At 39.2% G+C, this 23,446-nt stretch overlaps 1 protein-coding gene across 3 annotated transcripts in view; it reads right to left on the reverse strand.

The window, feature by feature from the left end:
• osbpl9 (oxysterol binding protein-like 9) overlaps positions 1 to 21,476 on the reverse strand; it is a 71,702-nt gene extending 50,226 nt beyond the window's left edge. For 2 of the 3 annotated variants that reach the window (XM_051947200.1, XM_051947199.1), the window contains exons 1-3: positions 21,331 to 21,476; positions 17,284 to 17,334; positions 11,184 to 11,262 (exon numbers count right to left, since the gene is read on the reverse strand). In XM_051947200.1, coding sequence (XP_051803160.1) covers positions 11,184 to 11,262; positions 17,284 to 17,334; positions 21,331 to 21,441 — 241 coding nt within the window. In that variant the 5' untranslated portion in view covers positions 21,442 to 21,476. Of the gene's footprint in view, positions 1 to 11,183; positions 11,263 to 11,396; positions 11,415 to 17,283; positions 17,335 to 21,330 lie in introns of those variants that run through there. The other variant, XM_051947202.1, reaches the window with a different exon arrangement.
• Between the last annotated feature and the right edge of the window lie 1,970 nt (positions 21,477 to 23,446).

A 23,446-nucleotide genomic window follows, 5' to 3' on the forward strand; every position in this document is an offset into this window, starting at 1 on the left:
TATATTTACGTTATCACAATAGGTTGAGTCTGTCCTTCCCAAATAGTGTATAAATGGTCCCCATATGTCATAGAACCTTAGTTGTTTATTTCTAAGAGTGTATGTAATTTTTTTCCAAAGGTAAAGTTGTTATTAACTCGTTGAACCATTCATCTGCACTCGGCCCAAAAGTATCCTTCCAATGTCTCATAATAAGTCTTTTTGCCAACACGATATCTAATTCCACAAAAATCCTTTCTTTCTGGTTCCAATTAATATTTTCCGGTATTTTTCCAAGAATAAACAATTTTGGATCCTTAGGTATTACAATTGCTAATATGTCTTGAATTGAAATTAAAATATCGTTCAAGAAAGTTTCTATTTTTGGGCATTGCGATAGGAAATGAAGAAATGAACCCTTTGCCCCACATTTCACACATAAATCAGAAATATCCTTATTATATCTATTAAGTTTAACGGATGTGATGTAAGTTCTCATAATCCACTGATATTGTAACATTCTAAGATTAGCATTTATTGTAAATGACTGTGATCTGGCAATAGTGTAATTTAATAGAGGAACAAAACCAAATTTAACAACAAACTCGACCACAAGCGATGACATCTGACATTAAAATACTTTGTTAATGTGGAAGGCTACAGATTCCAGCAAGAGGCGGGTTGTTATCCAAAGGTTACTGGTGCAAAGATGGTAAAAAACCTCCCTAAATATAGTAGATCTAGTAAGAAATGAGAAAAACAATGTGTTTTCCATTCATTTTCCTGATCAGAAAATGAGAAGTTTTAGGAGTGAAAACAGAGTTTACAGGCTTATTGTGTCCCGTTTTGCAACAATAATCACATTTTAAAACAGAACATAAGGAAATAAATTATAATAAAAGTCTCTGACCTAGATGCGTTTTCCTTTGCAGCCCTGCAGAAACCCAACACTACCAACACAGTCGACCACAAGCGATGATATGACATTAAACTATTTTGTTAATGTTACACAGATGCTGACAACAAGCAAGTTATAAGGGATTTAAAAAGCTCGTTTAATCCAGAAATGTCAAAAAGAACAAGCCAAAGTTGACCACTGAGTGTTATCCAAAGGTTACTGGCGTAAAGATGGAAAAACCTGTCTGAATGTAACGGATCTAGTAAGAAAAGAGAAGAAAGACGCGTTCTTCATTCATTCGATTTGATCAGAGAAAAACAAATGAGACGTTTTCGGAGTAAAAATTCGGCACAGTGAAAACAGTACAGTTTGCTGTGTGCCATTTTGCAGCAAAAAATTTAATTTAATAGAGGAGAAACTGGGTCAAAGTGTAAAAGCCACTGAGCTCGATGTTTTTTTTCCTTGCAGCTCTGCAGAAACCCAAACAGCACATGATCACAAGTGACAGGAAATTACTCCATTAATGTGGACAGTTACATATTCCAACAACAAGCAAGTGAAGCAGTTTGTTTTGACAAAGAACAAAGTTAGGAATGGATACAACAGGATCAGATTTAGCTGCCGCAACCTCAAAACTTAGCGATGCCGAGGATAATAAGACTCATAATCATACAGCGTCCAAATTAGAATAAATCCAGGAAGAACTCAGAAAGAATATGTTTTTTTTTTTCCATTCATTCATTCAGAAAATAAGAAATCAGAAGACTGTGGGAGTGAAAATGCTGCACGGTGAAGAGTTTATAGGGTTTGTGTTGTGGCATTTTGCAATAATAAAATAATTTAACCCTTTACGCTTCAGTGCGTCGTAGGTGTACCCCCGGCGGTACACCTACTAATTTGCATAGGAATTTCAAGAATGTCCGACGGCTGCAAACACGATTATACAAACACTATACACCGATGGAAAGCTTAGATTCTCATGAATCCGCCAGTATAAACCACTTTCAGATGTGATTACCACAGCGGGTGAGAAAAACACATTTGTCCGACAAAAACGAATATTCATCCATCCGTTCTCTATACACGGCTTCCACGAATAAAATCCACGAATCGGTCGTTTTCAAGGAAATGCACCTCGTGATGTGCGTCCAATATTCCCTGTATTTTTTGTAATTTTTTTTCATTTAAAAATAGAATATTAGCGATTTTTTGTACTGAAAACGGCTGGAATTGACTGAAGCTTAAAGGGTTAACCCTCCTGTTGTCATCATTTATGGGCACCAAAAATATTGTTCTATTCTATGAAAAAAAAAAATCCAAAAATTCTGCAAAAAAAAAAATTCCCCAAATTTCTAAAAATTTGCAAAATCGTCAGGAAGAAAATTCCAAAGTTCCTTAAAAGTTTACCTTAAAACCTTTATTTAAAAAAAATCCCCATATTTGACAAAAAATTAAAATAAAAAAACATTGCCAATCTTTTAAAAAAAATGAATGAAAATCTTTCAAAAAAAATCCTAAAAAAAATCTTACATGATTCCATATTTATCAGTAAAACTTCTAATATATTCTTTAAGAACAGACAAAGAAATCAACCAAAATCCAGTGAATTTCGGTCGATTTCTTTCTGAATGTTCTTAAGAATCATTTGTAACATTTCTTTCATTTTCTTTCCACCGAAAAGTGTTCAAAGATTTCCCAATAATGTTAAAAATGTAGGTGTCAGAAGCTTCATTGTGAAAAAAAAATTTTTTCCCCACATTTTCAAACGGGTCAATTTTGACCCGCAGAACATGAGGATAAACAGGGGAATAAAAGGGACAAAAAGTCACTGAGCTTGAGGTTTTTACTCCCTGTAGCTCTGCACAAACCCAACACAAACACACTCAGTTACAAGTGAAAACAGTGGCGTCATCTGACACGATAATACTTTAATGTGGAAAGCTACATATGCTAACAACAAGCCAGTTATTTGTCAGTTAAAAAGCTTGATTTTTAGAGTGAAAACGATGTAGAGTGAAGAGTTTACAGGCTTGTTGCAGACTGTTTTGCAACAATAATATAATTCAATAGAGGAATAAATGGGACAAAAGTGTAAAAGCCACTGAGCCTGATGTTTTTCTGTGTAGCTCCACACAAACATGAACAACACGTATAGCATCTGACATGAGGGTCATTTCATGTGGTTTCAATAATGGGTGTTGCTGCACCATCTAGAAATTGGCTACATTTCTTGTGATGGAAGATAGACACAAAACAACTTTCCATGCAAAAAACTACAGCTCTAGCTCTATTAGTTCCAAACTTATGGGATCTTGAATTTTTTAGAATTTGGACCTAAACCCACCCCCTAAATCCTCGCCTAGGATTTTGCATTATTTAACTGCTTATTTCTCAGCTTCTAGACATAATTGATGGCTAAAATTTGGCAGACAAGCTCACAGCAACCATCTGACATCACATGTAGCCTCGCAGCCTCCTAGCTACTCTCTACAGACCACAGGAGCCTTCTAAAAACGCTAAAAAATTAAGAAAAACACACTCGCGAGTAGGTTTCAGGGGTCTAAAATTACTAGAAATGTTATAAATGTTGACCCAAGAACCGCTCTGTCCTATTCTAAAGAAAAGGTCCAAATTCCAGAAATTTGAAGAAGTCATAACTTTGGAACTAGTAGAGATAGAGATCTATAATTTTGCATGCAAAGTTCTATTGTAACTATCTTTCAGCACATAAAACCCTGAGAAAATTGTCAATGGTGCAGCAACCACTTTTCTGAAAGTTGTGTGTTTTCACATAAAATGACCCATGAAACTACTTTTTAATGTGGAAAGTTTCATAATCTAACAGCAAGCAAGTTGTACGTCATTTCAGAAAAGACACAACCTGGTCAGAAGGGTAGACTCAGCTGCTACTGATCAGAAATTAGCATATTTTAAGACTGAAAACACGGTACAGTAAAGCGTTTAAAGGCTTGTTTAGTTCCGTTTTAGGACAATTTTCAAATTTAGTAGAGGAACAAAAGAGACAAAAATCTAAAAGTCACTAAGCTTAATGTTTTTATTACCTGTAGCTCTGCACAAACCCAACACAAAAACACTCAATTACAAGTGAAAACAGTGGCGTCATCTGATCTGATAATACTAGAGATACATACGCCATTAAACTGCTTGAAAACACTGCACAATGAAGGGTTTACAGGCTTTTTGCAAACTTAAAGGGGATTTAAAAAGCTTGACCAGAGTAAAAACCTGCCTAAATATAATAGATCTAGGAAGAAATGAGAAGAAAGATGTGCTTTTTGCTCATTTTCTTGATCAGAAAAGAAGAAATGAGAAGTTTTAGGAGTGAAAATGCTGCACGGTGACGAGTTTACAGGGTATGTTGTGTTCCATTTTGCAGCAATAATGTAATTTAACAGACAAACAAATGGGCCAAAAGTCTAAAAGTCACTGAGCTCAACACTTTTCTTCCTTGTATCTCTGCACAAACATGAACAACACCACTGTCTGTTTTATGATGCACTGATAAGCAGCGATGCATCAGAGGAAGGTGTACAGAAAGGACCTTTTTACTGCAGCCTGTGATGGTTCTCTGCTGCAGAAACAGCAGAGGAATAAGGACACAGCGGAGCCACTGCGCCTCACACCAATAAGCTCCAAACCATCCACCTACACACTCTTTTCTAATAATCACACACAGGCTGGATGACAGACACGCACAACACAAACAAGCACAGAGCCGCAGAAAGCATCGAGTGAAGATGAGACACCTGAACGCAGAGTTTCCTCCTACAGAGCAGCAGACTGACCTCATATCCAACACGGGGAACCGATACCAGACTCTGCCATAGAGGGTGTGTTGTTGTAATTTTCCACATGATACGACTGATGTCAGCACCAACGAACGGCAAAACAACCTTTAACGGATAGTGGACGCTCCAGAAAATAACGTTTTGGCTCGACAAATTCAAAAAATGAAACAAACAGTAAAGACAACGAGCACTCTACACCGACTTAGAGGAATTAGTGAAAGATATCTTTTAATTATCTAACAATAGGCTGTGTAAATACAAGTTTTTAAGTTGATTACTCATAAAATTTACTTGTTCCAACAAGTATTTTATATGATTTTGTACTTAACTGTCAAATTAAATGTTTAAGATGTCAAATATAAAACGTTAAGTTGCTGTATTGTTAGGTAGGTCAGGGGTTTGCATTGAAATTTGACTTAAAATTTAGTTATCAAGTCACTTTTGGGAAAAACATGCTTCTAAATCAGTTAATGCAGATATTTGTGTTCAAATTACACACAATATTAAATTGATGCAGCAACCCAACTCCTCAGACTAAATACATTTTTAAAAAAAAAGCTTTGCAACTTTATCTAAATGATTAAATTCCAATTTTTATCCTGCAACCGCATAAAGAAAAAATCCTTAATTTGATATGGGGTTCTTGGTGCTTTTATTATTTAATCGTATCAAATGATGCTGATTTATTTTGAAAATCTTGACATATTTAACTATTTGTCCAATTTTGCTTTTCTGGTGTTTTTCTAATTACTGTAAAATCTTAACTTTTAAAAGTTGTTATATACATTTATTACAGATAAACTTTATTGATCCCACAGTGGAGAAAGTTCCCCATCATTCAACAGGCTGCGTACACACTGCAGGCTCAAGTGACCCAAATCCGATTTTTTTGCCCCTATGCGACCTGTTTCTGATCTTATCATGACAGTCTGAACGAGACGAATCCGTTTTTTCAAATGCGACCCAGGCCACTTGGATATGTGGTCCTAATTCCGATACGATCTTTCGCCATGCGACTTCAGTCTGAACGGCCAGGTCACATTTATCCGACCTATACGTCATTGGTACACGACAAACGTCACTATTCTGCGTTCAAGCAAAACACGTCTTCGGGCTGCCGAAGACGTGTGTCTTGCCTTGAGAGTGTTAAAAAGAGGCGCTCACATATGTACGTAAACGTCGCTCTTGTCATTCAAAAATTCTGAACGAAATCCACATCTGTGAAACCTCTCACATCACTATCCACCACTCCTGCATCCGCACCCACACAGTTCTCTGGACAGACGTTGCTGCCACTGCCCCACAAAACGCCAGGGCCAAAATCCTGGCTCTCTTCCTTCTTGACCTTCTCTTTAAAACGATTAAGTTCTAAATATGCTGGCTCCGGCTGGACAACAACTTTAAAATGGCCAGACATGCTCTACTGTTAGCGTCCATGTTTACTTCCGTAAACACTGAACTTTCTGCGTGTCGTTGTTGTGTCCTCTTGTGCGCTGCGGGAATCTTTTGGGTCGTGTGAGGTTCACACAGGAGATCACATACAAGTCGCATTTAATTGGAAATGTGAACGAACTCGCAAAAAAATCGGATTTCCCAAAAAAACTGGAATTGAGCATTAAGCCCTGCAGTGTGAACGTAGCCATGACAAGAATCTGGAGCTCCTTTGTACTTCAATGTCTTCAAATGTGACATAACTTCCATAAAACTGCAGCTACACCTGCATGTCTTGGAAGCAGGGTGACAAATTTATACTCAGGTGATCCATTTGCACCTGAATTCTTCCTCGGCTTACTTACAGTAGGTCGTAAATCCTGCAGCACCTCTGCATAGCTGTAAATATGTTTTCCAGCACACGGTCCGCTGAGGAAAAACCCAGCAGATGCTACGTGTTCATGTGTTCGACTCTCAGGGGAAACTCCTGAACAATGATCCCATGTGACCGCCTGCATGGTTTTCATTCTCATTTTCTGTGGCTTTTCTTGTACTTTTTGGCCGTTTTTGGATTTATTACATAAACTGAAACTGACATGAAGGAAGCAGGAACGGCCAAAGTCGTCAGGCTGTGTATAAACCCTTTTAGCGAGCAGAATACTTTGTTATTCATTTTGTGTTGTATTCTGTAAATGCAACGAAACGGCGTTATGATATGGAGATGAATATGTGGCATCAGCTGCTATCTACATGGAAGCTAATGGCATTATTGGAGCACATGGCTGCACGATACATGATTTCAAAATCAACAATGTGAAGTAAGGCAAGCAAACAAAATGTAAAAATCCCCCAACATATCAATCAAGTTTCTTTTTCTGTTGCTTGATTTGCTTTTCCAAAAGAAAAGCTATCTGACAGAACATCATTTACTCTGATTTATGGGTTCCGGGATCAACTCATTTGGCTATTTTTAGTTTTTCTTGGCATGCAGGCTGCACATGTGTACACCAAAATAAGGAATAAGCTTAAGAGAAACAACAAAAAGGAAGATCTGGCTGCAAAAAAATAAAACCTCGTTGTGTGGAAATATTTCGGCTTGACCAAACACACGTACTCTCTGGCAGTTCCTTGTGATTTTTGTCACCATACAGAGAAACAATTGGTTTGCCTATCAAATCAGGACCACAGAGCTCTGTAAAAAAATACTCTGGCTGTCTTTGCTGGTGTTGCACCAAGTAGGAAACGTTACAAACCTAATATTTGTTTATTTTTTATGCAAACACACTCCCTTACTAAATATTGTGCAGCTCTATTGGACCAGCATCCTTTCCATGCTGATACCTGTCCAACTGTAAATAAACGACTCAGCTGCCACAATCTGGCAGACGGCGCTGGAAATCAGCTGAAGTCGAGGAGATGAATGAAGCAACTGATAGCTACAGTCACCCAGACTGCAGACGAAGCCATCATCGATACGTAAACAAAGACGGATGTGCCAACATGTGCACCAGCCCTGGCACAGTTACACAGATATGATGCCCAGACTGGTGCAAAATAAATTCACACTCTGAGCTAACGGCAGCCGTGACGCATCGCTGACCCCTGGACTCTCATCTCAGAGTATCCATCACCATCAATGCCCTTTACAGTGCTCAGCCTTTGCTCATAATGCAGCTCCTCCTCTCTCCAAAGGGCCTCTGTGAATTATTCATCCTCCGTTTTTCCTTCTTTCTCCTTCAGACAAGCAGATAAAACGTGTTCCTACATGCTCCTGCACAAGGCCGCGGAGTTTGATGCTGGATGAGTCATTGCAGCTGTGCAAACGTGCTGCAAGAGAAACCACAATTTCATTACGGAAATAATTTGATGGAGGTAATCTCGTAAGCTCCAGTGGTGTGGCAACGAAAGATTATGTTGCTTTGGATTGGCTGAGACAGGAGGCGGTCAAAAACGGAGACAAGGTGAGAACTTCGAAAAAAGAAAACGAAAGCTGACGGTGCAGGTGATGTGAAGGTGAGAAGGGGGATCCTGGAGAGCGAAGACGGCGAACATGGGGGGGGTCTCTCATCCTGGACCGAAGCTCCCACCGGGTCAGGCGGCCTGACGGTGGGAAAAGGAGATGACGAGAGATTGCTAGCCTCTGTAGATGAGAGGAGGCGAGCAAGGAGCAAAGTGGGGGGAAAGAGGAAAAGGGCTCTCAGGCAACTATTATGCACCGCCGGGGGAGAGGGGCCGATGAATAATGGATGCTTCTCTAAATAGAAGGAGTACAGAGCTGCACTCCGGGCGAGCACAGGGCCGGTGAGCTCCATCTGAACCTGCAGGAAGCACCGTCCCCACACAGAGCACCAACGATCAGTCCAAGCATTTTCTGTCATGTTTCACTTTGCTGCAACATCACCGCATTTCAACCTGTGCTTTAGGTACACTTTGTACATTTAAAATACTCCACAAGACAAATCGTTTCTACAGTTACAATAACCATGTGCAATATTGTTTTTATTCCACATTCAAAAGGAAGTGCAGCAACAGAATTTGTACACATAATCAACAGTACTTTTTTTGATTATGTTTCTCCATTTTTTTGCACAATCCCCTTTGCTGCTATAACACTGCAAATTTCCCCAATGTGGGATTATCTTATGGCATGAAAAGCACATAATACTACTTAGCGTGGCTCAATGTGAGGGATGGATAAAGTTGAATTTCTACGAAAACAGTAGAAGAAAATGCACAAAATAAACAGTACTTGTGCATATTTCTTGTTCATTTTCTATTTTCTTTTAATAACCATACATTTTTTTGTATTTTATTCCCCTCTTCGCTGCAGAAACACTGCAAATTTTCCCTATGTGGGATTGATAAAGCATTATCCTACCTTACGACATGAAAAACACTTATGTTCTCTAATGATTCTGGCAATAATCTATAATTCCTTCCTTTAAACCTGACGGTCTGCCCACCACACATTCTACCCTACCGCGGCCCGTACGCAGTGGCACATCTCTACATCTATATATACAGTCGGATACGTTCAGATGTTGCTGTGAATCCTGGGAGACTGACTGCATAACACGCTTAGACCGGAATCCATTTACAGCAACAGAGAAAAGTACTCCTGCCCGACATCCTGTGCATCTCTGCTGATATCCAGACTAACAGCTGATGCATCCAGAATCTCGCGTTCTAGCGTTGACGTTAAGTGCTAATTTTCTGCCCCTTCCTCCGGCCGTGATACATGAGCTGCTCCTCCGGGTGTTTGGAGAGCAGATGCATCTCACAGTGACATTTCATTGTTTCCTCTCAAACACAGAGATGACCGCTGGGGTTGCAACGTGATGCACAGTTCATACACAGAGTGTCCTGTGCAGGGATAGGCCGCTCTCAAAGTTAATTTATTCCCACAGAGGGGATTTAGCTGATCTAAAAATAGCAGAAATACAATCTCTACAAATTGGAAAAATCAGTGCATCATCATATTTACGACACGTTTATCTTCTTTGCTGTCTCGGCTACCTTTTTATACAACACTCTGCCTGAAATGGATTCCTTCTTTGGCTGCTTTAATGAAGTTTCTTTGAATGAAGCTCTTGAAGTTGAACTCATTAAGTTAGAATATCATTAGCATACATACATTACCGCTCTTCTCTCTGATGTACAAATCTGTCAGACTCAGGTAACTGATAATATCTACAGACAACTCAACAAACAAAATGGAATAAATGCATCTTTAACTCACGACGGCACTACAGCTGACGCCAAAGACTGATTAACCGCGACACGGAAAGTTCCAGAATAAATTAAAATGCAGACATTTTCAGCTGTTGAGCACTGATGAAGAGTTCGCTGAGGAAATTAACATACAATTATTAGCATCCTGAGGGGGAAGATGACGTCATTGTTTAGCTAAACCACCAGGCTAAGCAAACAACCTTTTCTGAATAACACACCTAGTCTGAGCAAACACTTGATTCTGCTCTCCTCAGTAATCCCTCTCAGCTCCTAAACCTCCGTCTGTTCGGGACCGTCCTTGGACCTTGATAACAAACCGCTGCTCCACCCTGACGCTACATCCCAGAAGACAAACAGACAACGCCTCCTTGCACAAATCCTTTCGCCCGGGCCTGGCATGCATGCTGACCGAGAGTCGTGCATGGTTTTTCATCTTACCCTTGCGTTTGTAGAACCACAGCATACAGCTTCGGAACACAGACATGGGAGAGGGCATGGAGGTGGTGAGAGGGGCCGGGGGCCCATGGACTGTGGCTACTGACCCTCAAAGGAGGAGGTGGAACAGGGGGTGAAGTGTGCGGGAGGTTTGGTGGTGGCAAAACGGACACAAATGGACAAATGGGAGGACAGAGATGAAGGAAAGTTAGAGGTTAGTTAAAGACCTGGCCGAGGGACAGAATAAAAAAGGGAGTCTGCGGTGGAGTGGACGGCTCGCTGTCAGAAAGGGCTGACAGGACGGGAGGGGGGGCGATGCTGGAGCTGGGAGCCAATCCTGTCCCTATGGAGTGACTGGATGTCAGATACCAAGTGGCGACGGCAGCAGTGGTGCAGCGAAGGGCGAACAGCAGCAGCCAGAAGAGACCTGAGCTCAGCTTCTCAGCTTCCAGCTCAGCAGTATTCCCTTATTACTCCCAGAGGCTCAACTGCAGAGACACACGAGCAGCAATCTTCCTCTTCAGCCTCAGCCAGGAAGGGGGAAAGAAAAAAAAGTCTTACTCTCTCCTTCTGCTCCAGAGGAATCTGTTGAGCTCGCAGTGGAACAAATCTTGTTTAGCTACAGGAATATGTGTCAGTCCAACTTGGCAGCGCTTCCGCGGAAAAAGGCATGAACGGCTCGGATGCGAGCAGCACACTTTGACATTGTGTAGATGCCTGCGTGCTGCATGTGTTTCCTGGCATTAGAGCAAACCAATCCAAGTCTTTAAAAGGTGGGAGGAGGGGGTGAGGGAGTGAGAGAGCGAATGAACAGAAAGGGATGGATGCAAAGGAGATCAGAGAGGACAGGGAGGGCAGCGAGAGGACGGATGGACGGACGGAGGAGGGAGACAGCTCACCTTGGAAATGGAAAGTCTTCTGGTCCACAGTGATGGTGAATGTGCTGTCGTCCTCGTCATCGATGCCGATCACAGCTCCCTGTTCAAACAGAGCGAGAACAGCATGCAGTCAGACAGCGGGACACGTCACACTCCACTTTCCTTTTCTATCCCTGTGTCCTCCACATGTCCCAACAGCCCTCTAACATCATTTATAAATCCCCCTCTGCTCACTCTATCCACTCTGAAATCTCCTCTTGCCTCATCATCTCTTTCCCACAATCAGCCTGCGTTTTTCTGTCGCTGTCGAACACATAAGAGTGCAGCCTTTTGGAACATGGGAGAGACGAAGGGAGGGGAGGAGGTGGGATTTGGGAGAGGGAAGGAGAAGAGAGGCAGGAGAGGAGGAGAGAGGCAGGAGAGGAGGAGAGAGGCAGTCACCAGGGACCGACAGCAGACAGAACTGCAGAGGAACGGCCTGCTGGCTAGCTGGGGCATTAGCTCCTAGCAACAGAAACAGGGTGTGTGACTCAGAGCTTTCTGAGACGACAAACCTGAAAATAACAAAAATAACACCAACTACAAGAGGTGGAAAATATTTTGCAGTCCTGCACAGTAGTTCTCTATAAATATTCCCCCATAAAACTGACTATAACTCTGTGCCACATTAGGATGCAATTCAGTCAAACCAAAAAGATGATTTAATTCCATTTTCTTCGGTTTTTGAAATAGACTTTGATATTTGCATCACACGCATGGTCTCTGAAAGTCTACGGAGTCCCACCCCAAACTCTGACAGGTGTAAATCAGAATCATGTGTCTCAATTAAAAACAAGTATATTATTACATTAAAGGATATGGTTTCACTGTTTATTTCAGACAAGACTGAGCATGCCTGGTTCAGCAGGAGCACAGATGCAGCCTGCGGGAAAAACACTTTGTGAAAAACTGAAAACACCACAAGTCAGCTCAGTGTTTGGTACATAATATCATGCAGAGTTTGGTTTTGAAAAAAGGACTGACTTCTACAAAGTTATATACTCTTTCTTAGGCTTAAAATCTGGAAAAATAAAAATCAGTGTTTGCATGTTTAATTATACGTTTTTAAATGCATAAGTTTTTACTGTTGATCAGTGTCCAAGCAAGTCTGGAAGCGAATACTTTTAACAGCTGGGGCAATTTATTTTTAATTATTTAATCACAATAAACTATTGCTGCAACACATTGTTATTTCAACTGTCAATTAACTTGGTGATTATTTTCTTGGATAATCGATCAGTAATTTGGTCTAAAAATGTCAGAAAATGGTAAAAAAAAAAAACTGTCACAGTCTGTAACTGTGAGGCTAACTGTCATGCTAACAGTCAGGCTAATTGTCAGATTGTCAGGTCATCATGCTAACTGTCATGCTAACTGTCACATAGTCAGGCTAACTGTCACAGAGCCAAGCTAACTGTCATGCTAACTGTGAAGCTAACTGTCATGCTAACTCTCAGGCTAATTGTCATGCTAATTGTCAGATTGTCAGGTCATCATGCCAACTGTCACATAGTCAGGTTAAGTAATGGGCTAACTGCTCGGGGACACCTCGACGTGAGCTCGACGGGCCGAGGATCGACTGGTTCGATCCTCGGCCAGTTACAAGAGAGCCACTCTACCCACTGAGCCATGTGGTCCAGCTAACTGTCATACTAACTGTTACATAGTCAGGTTAGCTGTTGGGCTATCTGTCATGCTAATTTTCACATAGTCAGGCTAACTGTCACATAGCCAGGCTGGCTGTCATGCTAACTGTCAGGCTAATTGCCATTGCATGTCAGATTGTCAGGCCATCATGCTAAATGTCATGGTAACTGTCACATAGTCAGGCTAACTGTTGAGCCAACTGTCCTGCTAACTCTTACATAGTCAGGTTAAGTGTTGGGCTAACTGTCATGCTAACTCTCACATAGTCAGGCTAACTGTTGGGCTAACTGTCATGCTAACGCTCACATAGTCAGATTATTTGTTAGGCTAACTGTCATACTAACTGTCACATAGCCAGGCTAACTGTCATGATAACTGTCATGCTAACTGTCAGATTGTCAGGCTAACTGCCATGCTAGCTGTCACATAGTCAGGCTAAATGTTGCATAGTCAGGCTAACTGTGATGCTAATTGTCAGGCTAACAGTTGAATAGTCAGGCTAACTGTCATGCTAACGACAACATCCTAAAAAGTCTTGTTTTGACCACCACCCAAAAATATTGAATTTATTGTCACAGAGGAGGAAAGAAACTAGAAAATATTCACATTTTAGAAGCTGCTCTCTGAGAATTTTGAGTATTTAATGAATTTACTAGTTGTAGAATAAGTCAAGTAGTTGTTATCCACGGTAAACTGTATGAAATGATCCGACCTAAATCCAAAACTGAAACCTTTGTCCTGTAACCACCTCGTGCATTTATAAAACCGGATCCTCTTTTCAGGTAGTTTCAGGTGATACTTCCTCCTTTTAGTGAGAACTGACAGCATATTCAGGACATAAAAACCGGCCAGCTTCACCCAGAGTGACTGTCAATATGTGGCTCTAGCTGTGCAGGCTCTGGCATTAAAATGATGCTGGAGGCTCTAAAAGTTCACTTCACCTTTTCAGAAAAAGTTCACATTTACATTAAAGACGTGAAGCAGGAACCACAACCAGGTTTCACACAAACAGAGACGACGTCAGATGGGCTTGGACAACCATTTTAATCTTTCATCACCTGCAGAAGATGTTCTTTTGTTTACTACAACCTCATGCATATTAACAACCTCCACTCCGGTCTCTGATATGCAAAGCTGACATCAGACGCTTTAATCACAGTCATGTTAGGATGTACAGAAAACACACAGGACAAAGACACACAAGCTGATTTTTGCACACAGCTGCATCACGCCATGAAAAATCAAACAGCTCCTCCTGATCGACTCAGAATCAGCTGGCCTTTAATGTACTGTAACTTCAGTACATTTAATGAAGCCATGCAGAATTTTACCTTCATGCTATCACTATTTTCTGAGTTACAGGCCACTGAAGAGCACATGGAGTGGTTGAAATGTTGTGCTTTTAAATTCACGTTGGTTTTATTTCCAGCATTGTGAGTAAAGACTGAAAAACACCTTTGAGTTCTACTAAAAAGTACAACCAAGTCAAGCTTACATCCACTCCAGGTGTCACAATGTGAGGGCAAAACCTCGTTTTTCTCAGAGTAGAGTAATAGAAATTGTGAGATGACTTTGAAACTTTATCCAAAATGCACTTTTTAAAGTCTTTTTCCTGTGAATTAACAGAAAACACAAACACATCCGTGGTACCAGTGATTGTTTTGATACTGAAAACTACAACATATCCCATAATAATGGTGTTCAATCACGCAAAACAAAAACAAGATTTAGTTTTTAGACTGCGAGACCTAAATTTTAATATTTTATGGCAAACTTCTATCTGTACTTATAAAGATATACTGGAAAAGGTTAATCAAAAAGCACAAACTTTCCATCCATCTCTATGTACTTCAAGGGTCCGTAACTCAGAAAATATTTATAGTGTGAAGGTAAAATTCTACACGGCTACAATAAAGACGCTGAAGTTACTGTAAATAAAAAATGAGCCGATTCTGATAAGGTCAAGGAGGAATTATTTTAGATTTTGTTGATTTTAAAGGGAGTGACTCAGCGATTAGACGTCCATTGCTGTCTGATTATCTACCAGATCGTTGATCAGAAAGATATCATATTTTCTCCAAACCTCAACGTAAACCAGACTACAACAAAACACAGATTCACCTCACAACGAAGGACAAACAGCTCAAGTCTAAGTATATATTCCTACCTTCTAAGTTTGACCTTCTGTCCGCTTCTCTCTGGACGAACACACTGGCCTACTTTTCACGAAATGAAAGCTTATACTTTCAATACAGACACCTGAAAAGCCAACCTTCCTCTCCTTACATGAAGACGTAAAACCATTTATTGTAGTTTGGCTGCCATCTAGTGGACATGATTCAACACTGAAACACACTAAGAGGAAAATACTTGATGAAAAATAAACCTAATCAGTGTGGGAATACAATAATTATCTGTAAAGTGCAACTTTCTGTCCAAATATTTCTAGTTTAAAAGGTTTATTTCCACCCAGAACCACTACTTTCTGCTAATGTACTTATAATTTAGAGGTTTAGTCCACCCAAATCGAAGTTACTAGCAAATTATGTGTTTTTAAAGGTTTATTCCACCCAAAATACTATTTTTTGTCCAAATACCCATAGATTTAAAGGTGTACTTCTACCCAAACTAAACTACTAAACTTTAAACATCAACACCGTGGCATAAATTAAGGATCATCCTATTGTATACCACTTTCTGTCCAAGTATTTGTAGTTTTAAAGGTTTATTCTACTCAAATACAACTTTTTAACAAACAAGTTATGGGCTTAAAGGTTTATTCCACCTAAAATACTGCTTTCTGTTCAAATACTTAGAGTTTTAAAGGTTTATTCCACCCAAATAGTACTATTCAACTAACAACTTATGGGTTTGAAAGGTTACCGGACCTAAAAGACTATTTTTTCTTGGAATACTCATAGTTTTAAAGGTGTATTTCCACCCACACTATGATCCCCATTGCTGATGTAGCATGACAAGCTTCCGCACTATTGTGCCAATAAGGAATTATCTTATCGTAGACTACTTCCTGTCCAAGCAGTTCTAGTTTTACAAAGGTTTACTCCACCCAAATGGTGCCTTGAAGCAAACAAATTGAGTTTATTTTATCCAAAATACTATGCACTGTTTTTGTACTTTTACTTTGTGTTCGAGTACTTCTACTTTTAAAGGTTTATTTCACCCAAAACACTACTTCTTGTCCAAAAACTCATAGTTTATAAGGTGTACCCAAACTAAACTACTAAACTTTAAACATCAATGTTGTGGAATGAATAAATGATATTGTATAGCACTTTCTGTCCAAGTACTTGTAGTTTTAAGGGTTTTTTCTACCCAAACAGTACTTTTTAACAAACAGGTTATCTGCTTAAATGTCTATTCCACCCAAAATACTACTTTCTGTCCAAATATTTCCAGTTTTAAAGGTATAAAGGTATATTTCTACCCAAACTACTATCCCCATTGCTACTGTAACAGTAATAATTGCAAAGCTGGGGAATTAAGAAGAGACTATCTTATACTACTTTCTGTCCAAATATTTAAAGTTTTAAGGTTTAATCCCCCCAGAATACTACCTTTGTCGTCTGAAAGGTGCATTTCTACCCAAAATACTTTCTTCTGTTCATGTCCTTACAGTTTTAAAGGTTTATTCTGCCCAAAACTTTCTGTTCAAGTACTTGTAGTTTGAAAGTTTCATCCACCCCAAAATACTACTTTCTGTTAGTGTACTTACAGTTTTAAAGGTTTATTCCAACCAAGACACAACTTTTATTCCACCTACTTTCTGTTCAAGCGCTTATAGTTTAAAGGTTTATTCCACCCAAAATACTACCCTTGTCCAAAAATACATCGTTTAAAAGGTGCATTTCTACTCAAAATACTTCTTTCTCTCCATGTGCTCGTAGTTTTAAAGGTTTATTCCAAACAAATATTTTCTAACAAGTTTTAGGTTTAAAGGTTATCCCACCTCAAACTGTGTTTATTTCTTTGTTTGCCAGTGTCTGGGCTACAACAGCTCCTTCTCCTTTACAGTAAACAAGTGTTCGTCATGCTACCCAGCCTGAAAAATGAGTTCATGAAAAACACGGTGCCAGAAATGCGGTCCTGCAACTCCGATCATAAGCATTCCGCCTCATCTGCTGCGGACTAAACCGACTCTGACAATCAGGCTGTGGATACTGCTGCAGGAAAAGAACTGAAACCTGTTGAAGTAGGCCATCAGATCAGGCAATTAGCACAGTTTCTATCCTCCTGCGTTGAATCCGTCTCCCTGGCAGTTCAGATGAAACCTGCTCGGTGCTGAGCGTGGTCTCACAGACTGCGCTGTCAAAGCAAATCCTGTCTCATGTCAGACACACAACGAAGCAGAATAGCAGGGAGGCAGAGTGTTGGTTTAATTATCACTGTCAGGAATAAGACGGTTTGAGAATCTTACCCTGAGTCGCACGCAGCCTCTTCTGGATCCCCGCATCATCTTATCCTTCGACTGTAAACGAAAACAAAAAGCATGGATTAATACAGGCAGAGGTGCACGGTAAGGACTCTCAATAAACACATGAAAAGCACCTGTGTGAATAATAATTCTAGCTCACTTTGATAAAACAGAGACATTGCTGATGGTATTAGCATTGACTGTAGTTTTTCTGTTACAAAAAGGCCTTTAATGCACCATACACGTCTGAAGCGTCAAGTTATTCTGGTTAATTCAGGAACATCTTATGCAAATCAGTATGCAGAGATCATAACTGGTCAGCTCCACATTTTCTACATGGTGACTATATTCAGCTACAGTTTCTGTTTTGCATAACAGTCAAAACTTGAAGCTTTTCTCTCTAAACTTCTGCTCCGTACTGGAGTGCTACACAGTTAAGAAAAATTACTTCAGAAAACAGATCATTTGTCCTAAAATCAAACACTGGATGGTGACTGCTTCACTTGATAGTCTGAGACAAGCTTTGGTTCAGTTAGTTCTTCATCTATAATGTATTTTTAAAGCTTAAGGCACTGAAATTAAAGCAGTTTTCCTCCTTTAATATCTTGATTGAAAACAATTAGAAACATGCATCAGACTAAGACTAATTAATAATTTTCAGATGATTTATTTATTTGCCTTATCACGTCTCAGCAGTGAGCAAACTGAACTTAAGAAGCAAATATTTGTGTGAGCAACAGTCCAGAGTTCAAATGCATGATTGTAAGTTTAATAAAATGCTCGCATTCATCAAGTAAATGCTGGAGTTTTGGCTTTTCAATGACTCAAATGACTAATCAGTTATCAATGCACTGAAACTTGTCTAAGCTCTAAGTCCAGACAGTTTCATTCGACAGATTCAGGACTTAAACTTTCTCTGACTCGAGTCAAAAATCTCATCATATGATTGTATGTAAATACATAATTAAACTTTCTTTGGCCTTAAATGTACACAAACGGCTGAATTATTCTCACCTCGACAACATCCCTGCGACTGATTTCATGCAGCAATGAACCATTACATCATTAATTACATGTAAAATTCCTTAAACTGGCGTAAATGCGGGGAGAATTCGCGACAAATTGCACATTCAGCATCAAAACTCAATGTATTCTTTACAGAATGGCTCCTGTCAGGGTTTTATAAATATATATTAACACATAAGCAGCACTAAACTTTATTTTATTAACATAATAAATATATTTTCATTGCATTCTGACACCTCAACACCACGTCTTGACCATTAAAAGTGACTTCTTTAATGCATTAAACAAAGAAAACCCTCCTTCACTGAGGGATCGGACTCGTGTGTCTTTATCGGTTAAGAAAATGAAGCGTGTAACATTAAAATAAGATTAATGAAGGCTTTGATCGCCTGTCAGCTCTTACTTATCTTAGTTTATCTCTAGAGCTAACTCAGAGACATTAGAACGCTCTTTGTTTATTATATGCAGGATTGTAAAGTTCTACTATCTCCTTCCAAACCCAGCTGCAGGTGTTAAAGCCTCTGCACTGCCTACATGTCTGCTGTGACTTTAACAACCTCTTATGAAGCTCTATAAAACTGATTATTAATCATATTTGTTTTTTTCCTACTCAACTTTAAAATCTTCCAGCTGTGTCCTCCTAATTAAAATGTTAAAACAAAACCCACACTGAGGCTTCCTTTTCTTCTTATGTTCTCTGGAGCAGCTTTCCTGAAGACCCGACGGCAGCAGAGAGTGGGGATATGTTTTAAAAAAGCCAACTCAACACCTACTTTTTTTTAGTCTGGCTGCTAAAATTACAAACATCTACCCTCACCTGAAGTCTCCACAGTGTGCACTGCATTCCCTGTCCTTCTGCTAAACACACCCAGGAGGCTATAAAACCTCACCCTGTCAGGCTGCAGCGCACGTTTCCCTCCAAACCACTGCACTGAAAAGGAAACCATGGAGCGTTAAAAAACAAACCTTCTAACCTACCTTTGTTATTCAATTAGGGTAGTATGTCACAGTGGGGGGTGTATCACAGCTGTTTGGGACATCTTATGTTTGTATTGTGGTTAAAACTTTCAGGAAAGTGCATGGATGCTTTAATGAAGTAAGCTCAAGTACTGTCAGATTGTTTTACTGACTACTTTTACTTCTATTTTGTCTTTTTTTATTTCATGCCGAGAAATAAATCACTCTTCCATCCATCACCATCTGTACCAAATAAATTGTGGGACAAGATTCTGGATCCGATGCCTTTCATATAGTCTTTCGAATAAATTAAGCTAATATTTTATTATTAAAATTATTTACTAATGTCAGTATTTATTCCTCAGTTCCCCAGCTACTGTTCTGGTGGAGTCATTCTTCTATAAGACATTGTTCAAGGAGGTGTGGGGCATTAATCGTCTACTGTTTCCTTATTCTTGCTTTTGTCCTGTACATCACTATTACATTCCACTTACAAAAGTCTGATTAATTAATTTTTTTACAAGTTGTTTCACTAACTGCAGCACTGACGGTTTGCTTTAGAAATTAAACAGACATTTAAAGCAACACCATCATTGCAAATTAACCTCCTAAGTTCAAATATTGAGGTTAAGATTTAAGATTAACCTCAGGAGTTTTGAAATAAAGTTATGAATCAACAAATTCAGGGAGTATCTGGGTCCATTTGAGCAAACTCTGCTTATATTCTTATGGCTATGTGTGCTATTTTGTGATTAATCAGACAAATAAAAATAAGATAAGCCACCGGTGTTTAAACAGCAAATTAAAAGCAACAATTGTTGAGACAGCATGCTTTCTAGCAGGAAATTAAGATCATAATTTAACCTGATGAGTGTAAATATGAAGATGAAAACCATGCAGTGTCATTAATTAAGGAGATTAATCTGACTAATTAAGAACTAGACAAGAAACCACAACAAATCCAAGGATTCTATATATTCCCTTTATGTGTACTATTTTGTATTTTATATATTTGATTGTTTTATTTTATATTATTTTGCTTCTGCTCACATAAAAGTGAAAAAGCATCTTATAATTTCTGAACAGTACCATTCTTAACTATTATGTGACAAAAAAGCAGTTAATTCTCATATTTAAGGTGGTGAAACGTCAGATTAATTGCCGTTTTTTTCCTAAAACATTACTGAAACTGAGTTGATCTGTGTAGCTACCATTAACACACTTTAAATACAAAGAATCCCTGCATTTCCAATTAGCAAACTTTGTCTTTTATGTCTTTTTATTTAGTATTTTATATATTGTTCTATATTTATATTACTTTGTTGTGCTCATATGTTCGAGAAAAACACACCTTTATGATTTCTCACTCCTAATTTGTATATGAGACAAAGAAAAGCAGATAAATGTCACATTTGGGGAACTAAAATGACATTTTTTCTTAACATATGACTGAATTTGAGTTTATTTCAGTGGCAAATATTAACTTTAAGAAATCCCCAAATACTCTGGGCTCCCTATGAGTAAATTTTAATTTTTATTTATATTTTTAAGTGTATTTTGGATTATTGTAAATGTTAAGCACAACACAGTGAATTCGTTGCTATGAGACTGAGGTAAAATCCAACGAGCGACGGCTGTCTCCTCCCGCGGTGTCTTGATAGCTGTTTGCCTACAAAACCGTTGAGAATTAGACTGTTTTTTAACGGCAGGAGACAAATATCGTCTCAGAAACTCATATTCAAGCATATTTCTCTGTTTGTAGAAACTGTAAACTCCTAACAACAATGTTTCGACCAGTAATTCTCCTGAAACCGTTGCTAGCTAGCAACATTAGCTGAAGTGAGGAGAAAATGAGGCCGATCCATTGGTCAGTTGGTGTCGAGAAGCAGTTCTGATTGGCGAAGACGCGGATCCGTCGACGTAGAGACCCGCCCCCCGGAGCCAGCTGAGTCTCCTGACAAACACAGGCCGCTGCCCCAGTTCTGTGTGGCAACCAGCGCCTTCTCCCGCACTCTGACCCGCTCACCGGACCGCTGGAAGGCTTACGGACCGCCGGGAGGAACCTACCGTGTAGTAGGACAGCAGGCCGGCGTTGTAGTCCAGGACGAACCAGCGGTACTGCCAACCTTTCATGACGTTAGTCCACTTGCTGAGCGGCCCTTCCATGATGGACGCCATCTTTACACCAGGCTCCGACTGGGAGGAGTCGGATATGGAGCTGATCACGTCACCGGCACGAGACGAGGATGAAGAGGATGAAGAGGATAGCACAAACTTGAGGGAAAGTTTTAGAATAAAAAAGCTTCATTACAGGCAACGCTAACTGATCAGAAAGTAGCAGCAACAAAATGTACATTAGCATGTCCAATAGTCATTCTATCATTTATCCCTGTATTTATCATGTTTTCATTGTTTTTAATAGTTTAGTTTTTTCCTGTGTGCTTTTATTGTCTATAATTTATTTTATTCTCATTCTTAGCATGTTCATACTGTTCATTCTACTAATACTGTATCACACTGATTACAGAGCTTAGAAAAAGTAGATAAAGTTTCCCTCATTTATTACTTATCAACTAATAACTCTTTCTTTTTAACAAGAACTTACTAATAAAGATGATTTCATGTCAAAATGAGAAGAGATTTCTTCAAAAGTGAAGTCAGTTAATTAAAGTATAATTCCCACATCATAATACTGCCACCACCATGTTCTAATCTACATCATGATGCCACCACCATGCTTCACATCATAATACCACCACCACCGTGCTTCATATAATACTGCCACCACCATGCTTCACATCATAATACCGCCACCACCATGCTTCACATCATGATGCTGCCTCCATCATGTTTCATATCATAATACCACCACCACCATGCTTCACATCATAATACTGCCACCACCATGCTTCACATCATGATGCTGCCTCCATCATGCTTCATATCATAATACCACCACCACCATGCTTCATATCATGATACTGCCACCACCATGCTTCACATGATAATACTGCCACCACCATGCTTCACATCATAATACTGCCACCACCATGCTTCACATCATGATGCTGCCTCCATCATGCTTCATATCATAATACCACCACCACCATGCTTCACATCATAATACTGCCACCACCATGCTTCACATCATGATGCTGCCTCCATCATGCTTCACATCATAATACCACCACCACCATGCTTCATATCATGATACTGCTACCACCATGCTTCACACGATAATACCACCACCACGCTTCATATCATAATACTGCTACCACCATGCTTCACATGATAATACTGCCACCACCATGCTTCACATCATAATACTGCCACCACCATGTTCTACATCATGATGCCACTACCATGTTCCACAGTGGGATGAAACATACATCCAGGGACTCTGTATCCCTTTATGTATTTTTTTTTTTTTACAAACTCAATTCTATTCAGTCATGAATTTTATTTAATTTTTGCTTTTTTGGTACCTCACATTTTGATTATTGTGTTATTCTGCTAATTTAAATTTTAGGCTAGTTTTAACTCTGGTGTTTGCTTATTTTGAGTTTATGAGATTTATTCATGAAAGCATTTCTCTAAGTCCCTGTTTTTTATTGAGTCCTGTATTTCTGACAGTCTTTTTGTGTGATGGACAGAAAAAGCACAATTATTTGTTTTATTTGTAAGAAGTGTGTTGAACAAATAATGTCTGACTTTATTCATTTTCTAGAGCTGAATTAGTCAAATAACTGAAATGTCAACTAGCAGCAGATGTGATTAGCAACTGTATGCTAATTTTTAAAGCAAGAAATAAAAAAAAATGCAGTATTTTTTGATTGCAAAAGGGTTTTTTCTAGAAATGAAATATATTTTTGATGTGAGATCATCTATTTGGTAAAATGCTGTTGAAATAAGTCAATTTCTTCTATTTTCAGACACTTTCTAGACCCAAAAAAATGCATCACTGACTGAGATAATTATGCATTATTTGACATTTTTTGTCAAATCTTGCCTTATGTGTTTCTAACTGTGAAATTGAAGGGTTTTGGCTCAGCTGAACCTCAGTAAACTATCTGATTCTTCTAGTACTTGGCTAAAAACACTTTACAGGCATTGATTTTCTAAAACTGAAATAGATATTTCTGCAAGACTCTCACATTCTACCAGATGACGAGAAACAAACCAG

Source organism: Acanthochromis polyacanthus, chromosome 4 (genome assembly GCF_021347895.1).
Source record: "Acanthochromis polyacanthus isolate Apoly-LR-REF ecotype Palm Island chromosome 4, KAUST_Apoly_ChrSc, whole genome shotgun sequence".
Lineage (NCBI taxonomy): Eukaryota > Metazoa > Chordata > Actinopteri > Pomacentridae > Acanthochromis > Acanthochromis polyacanthus.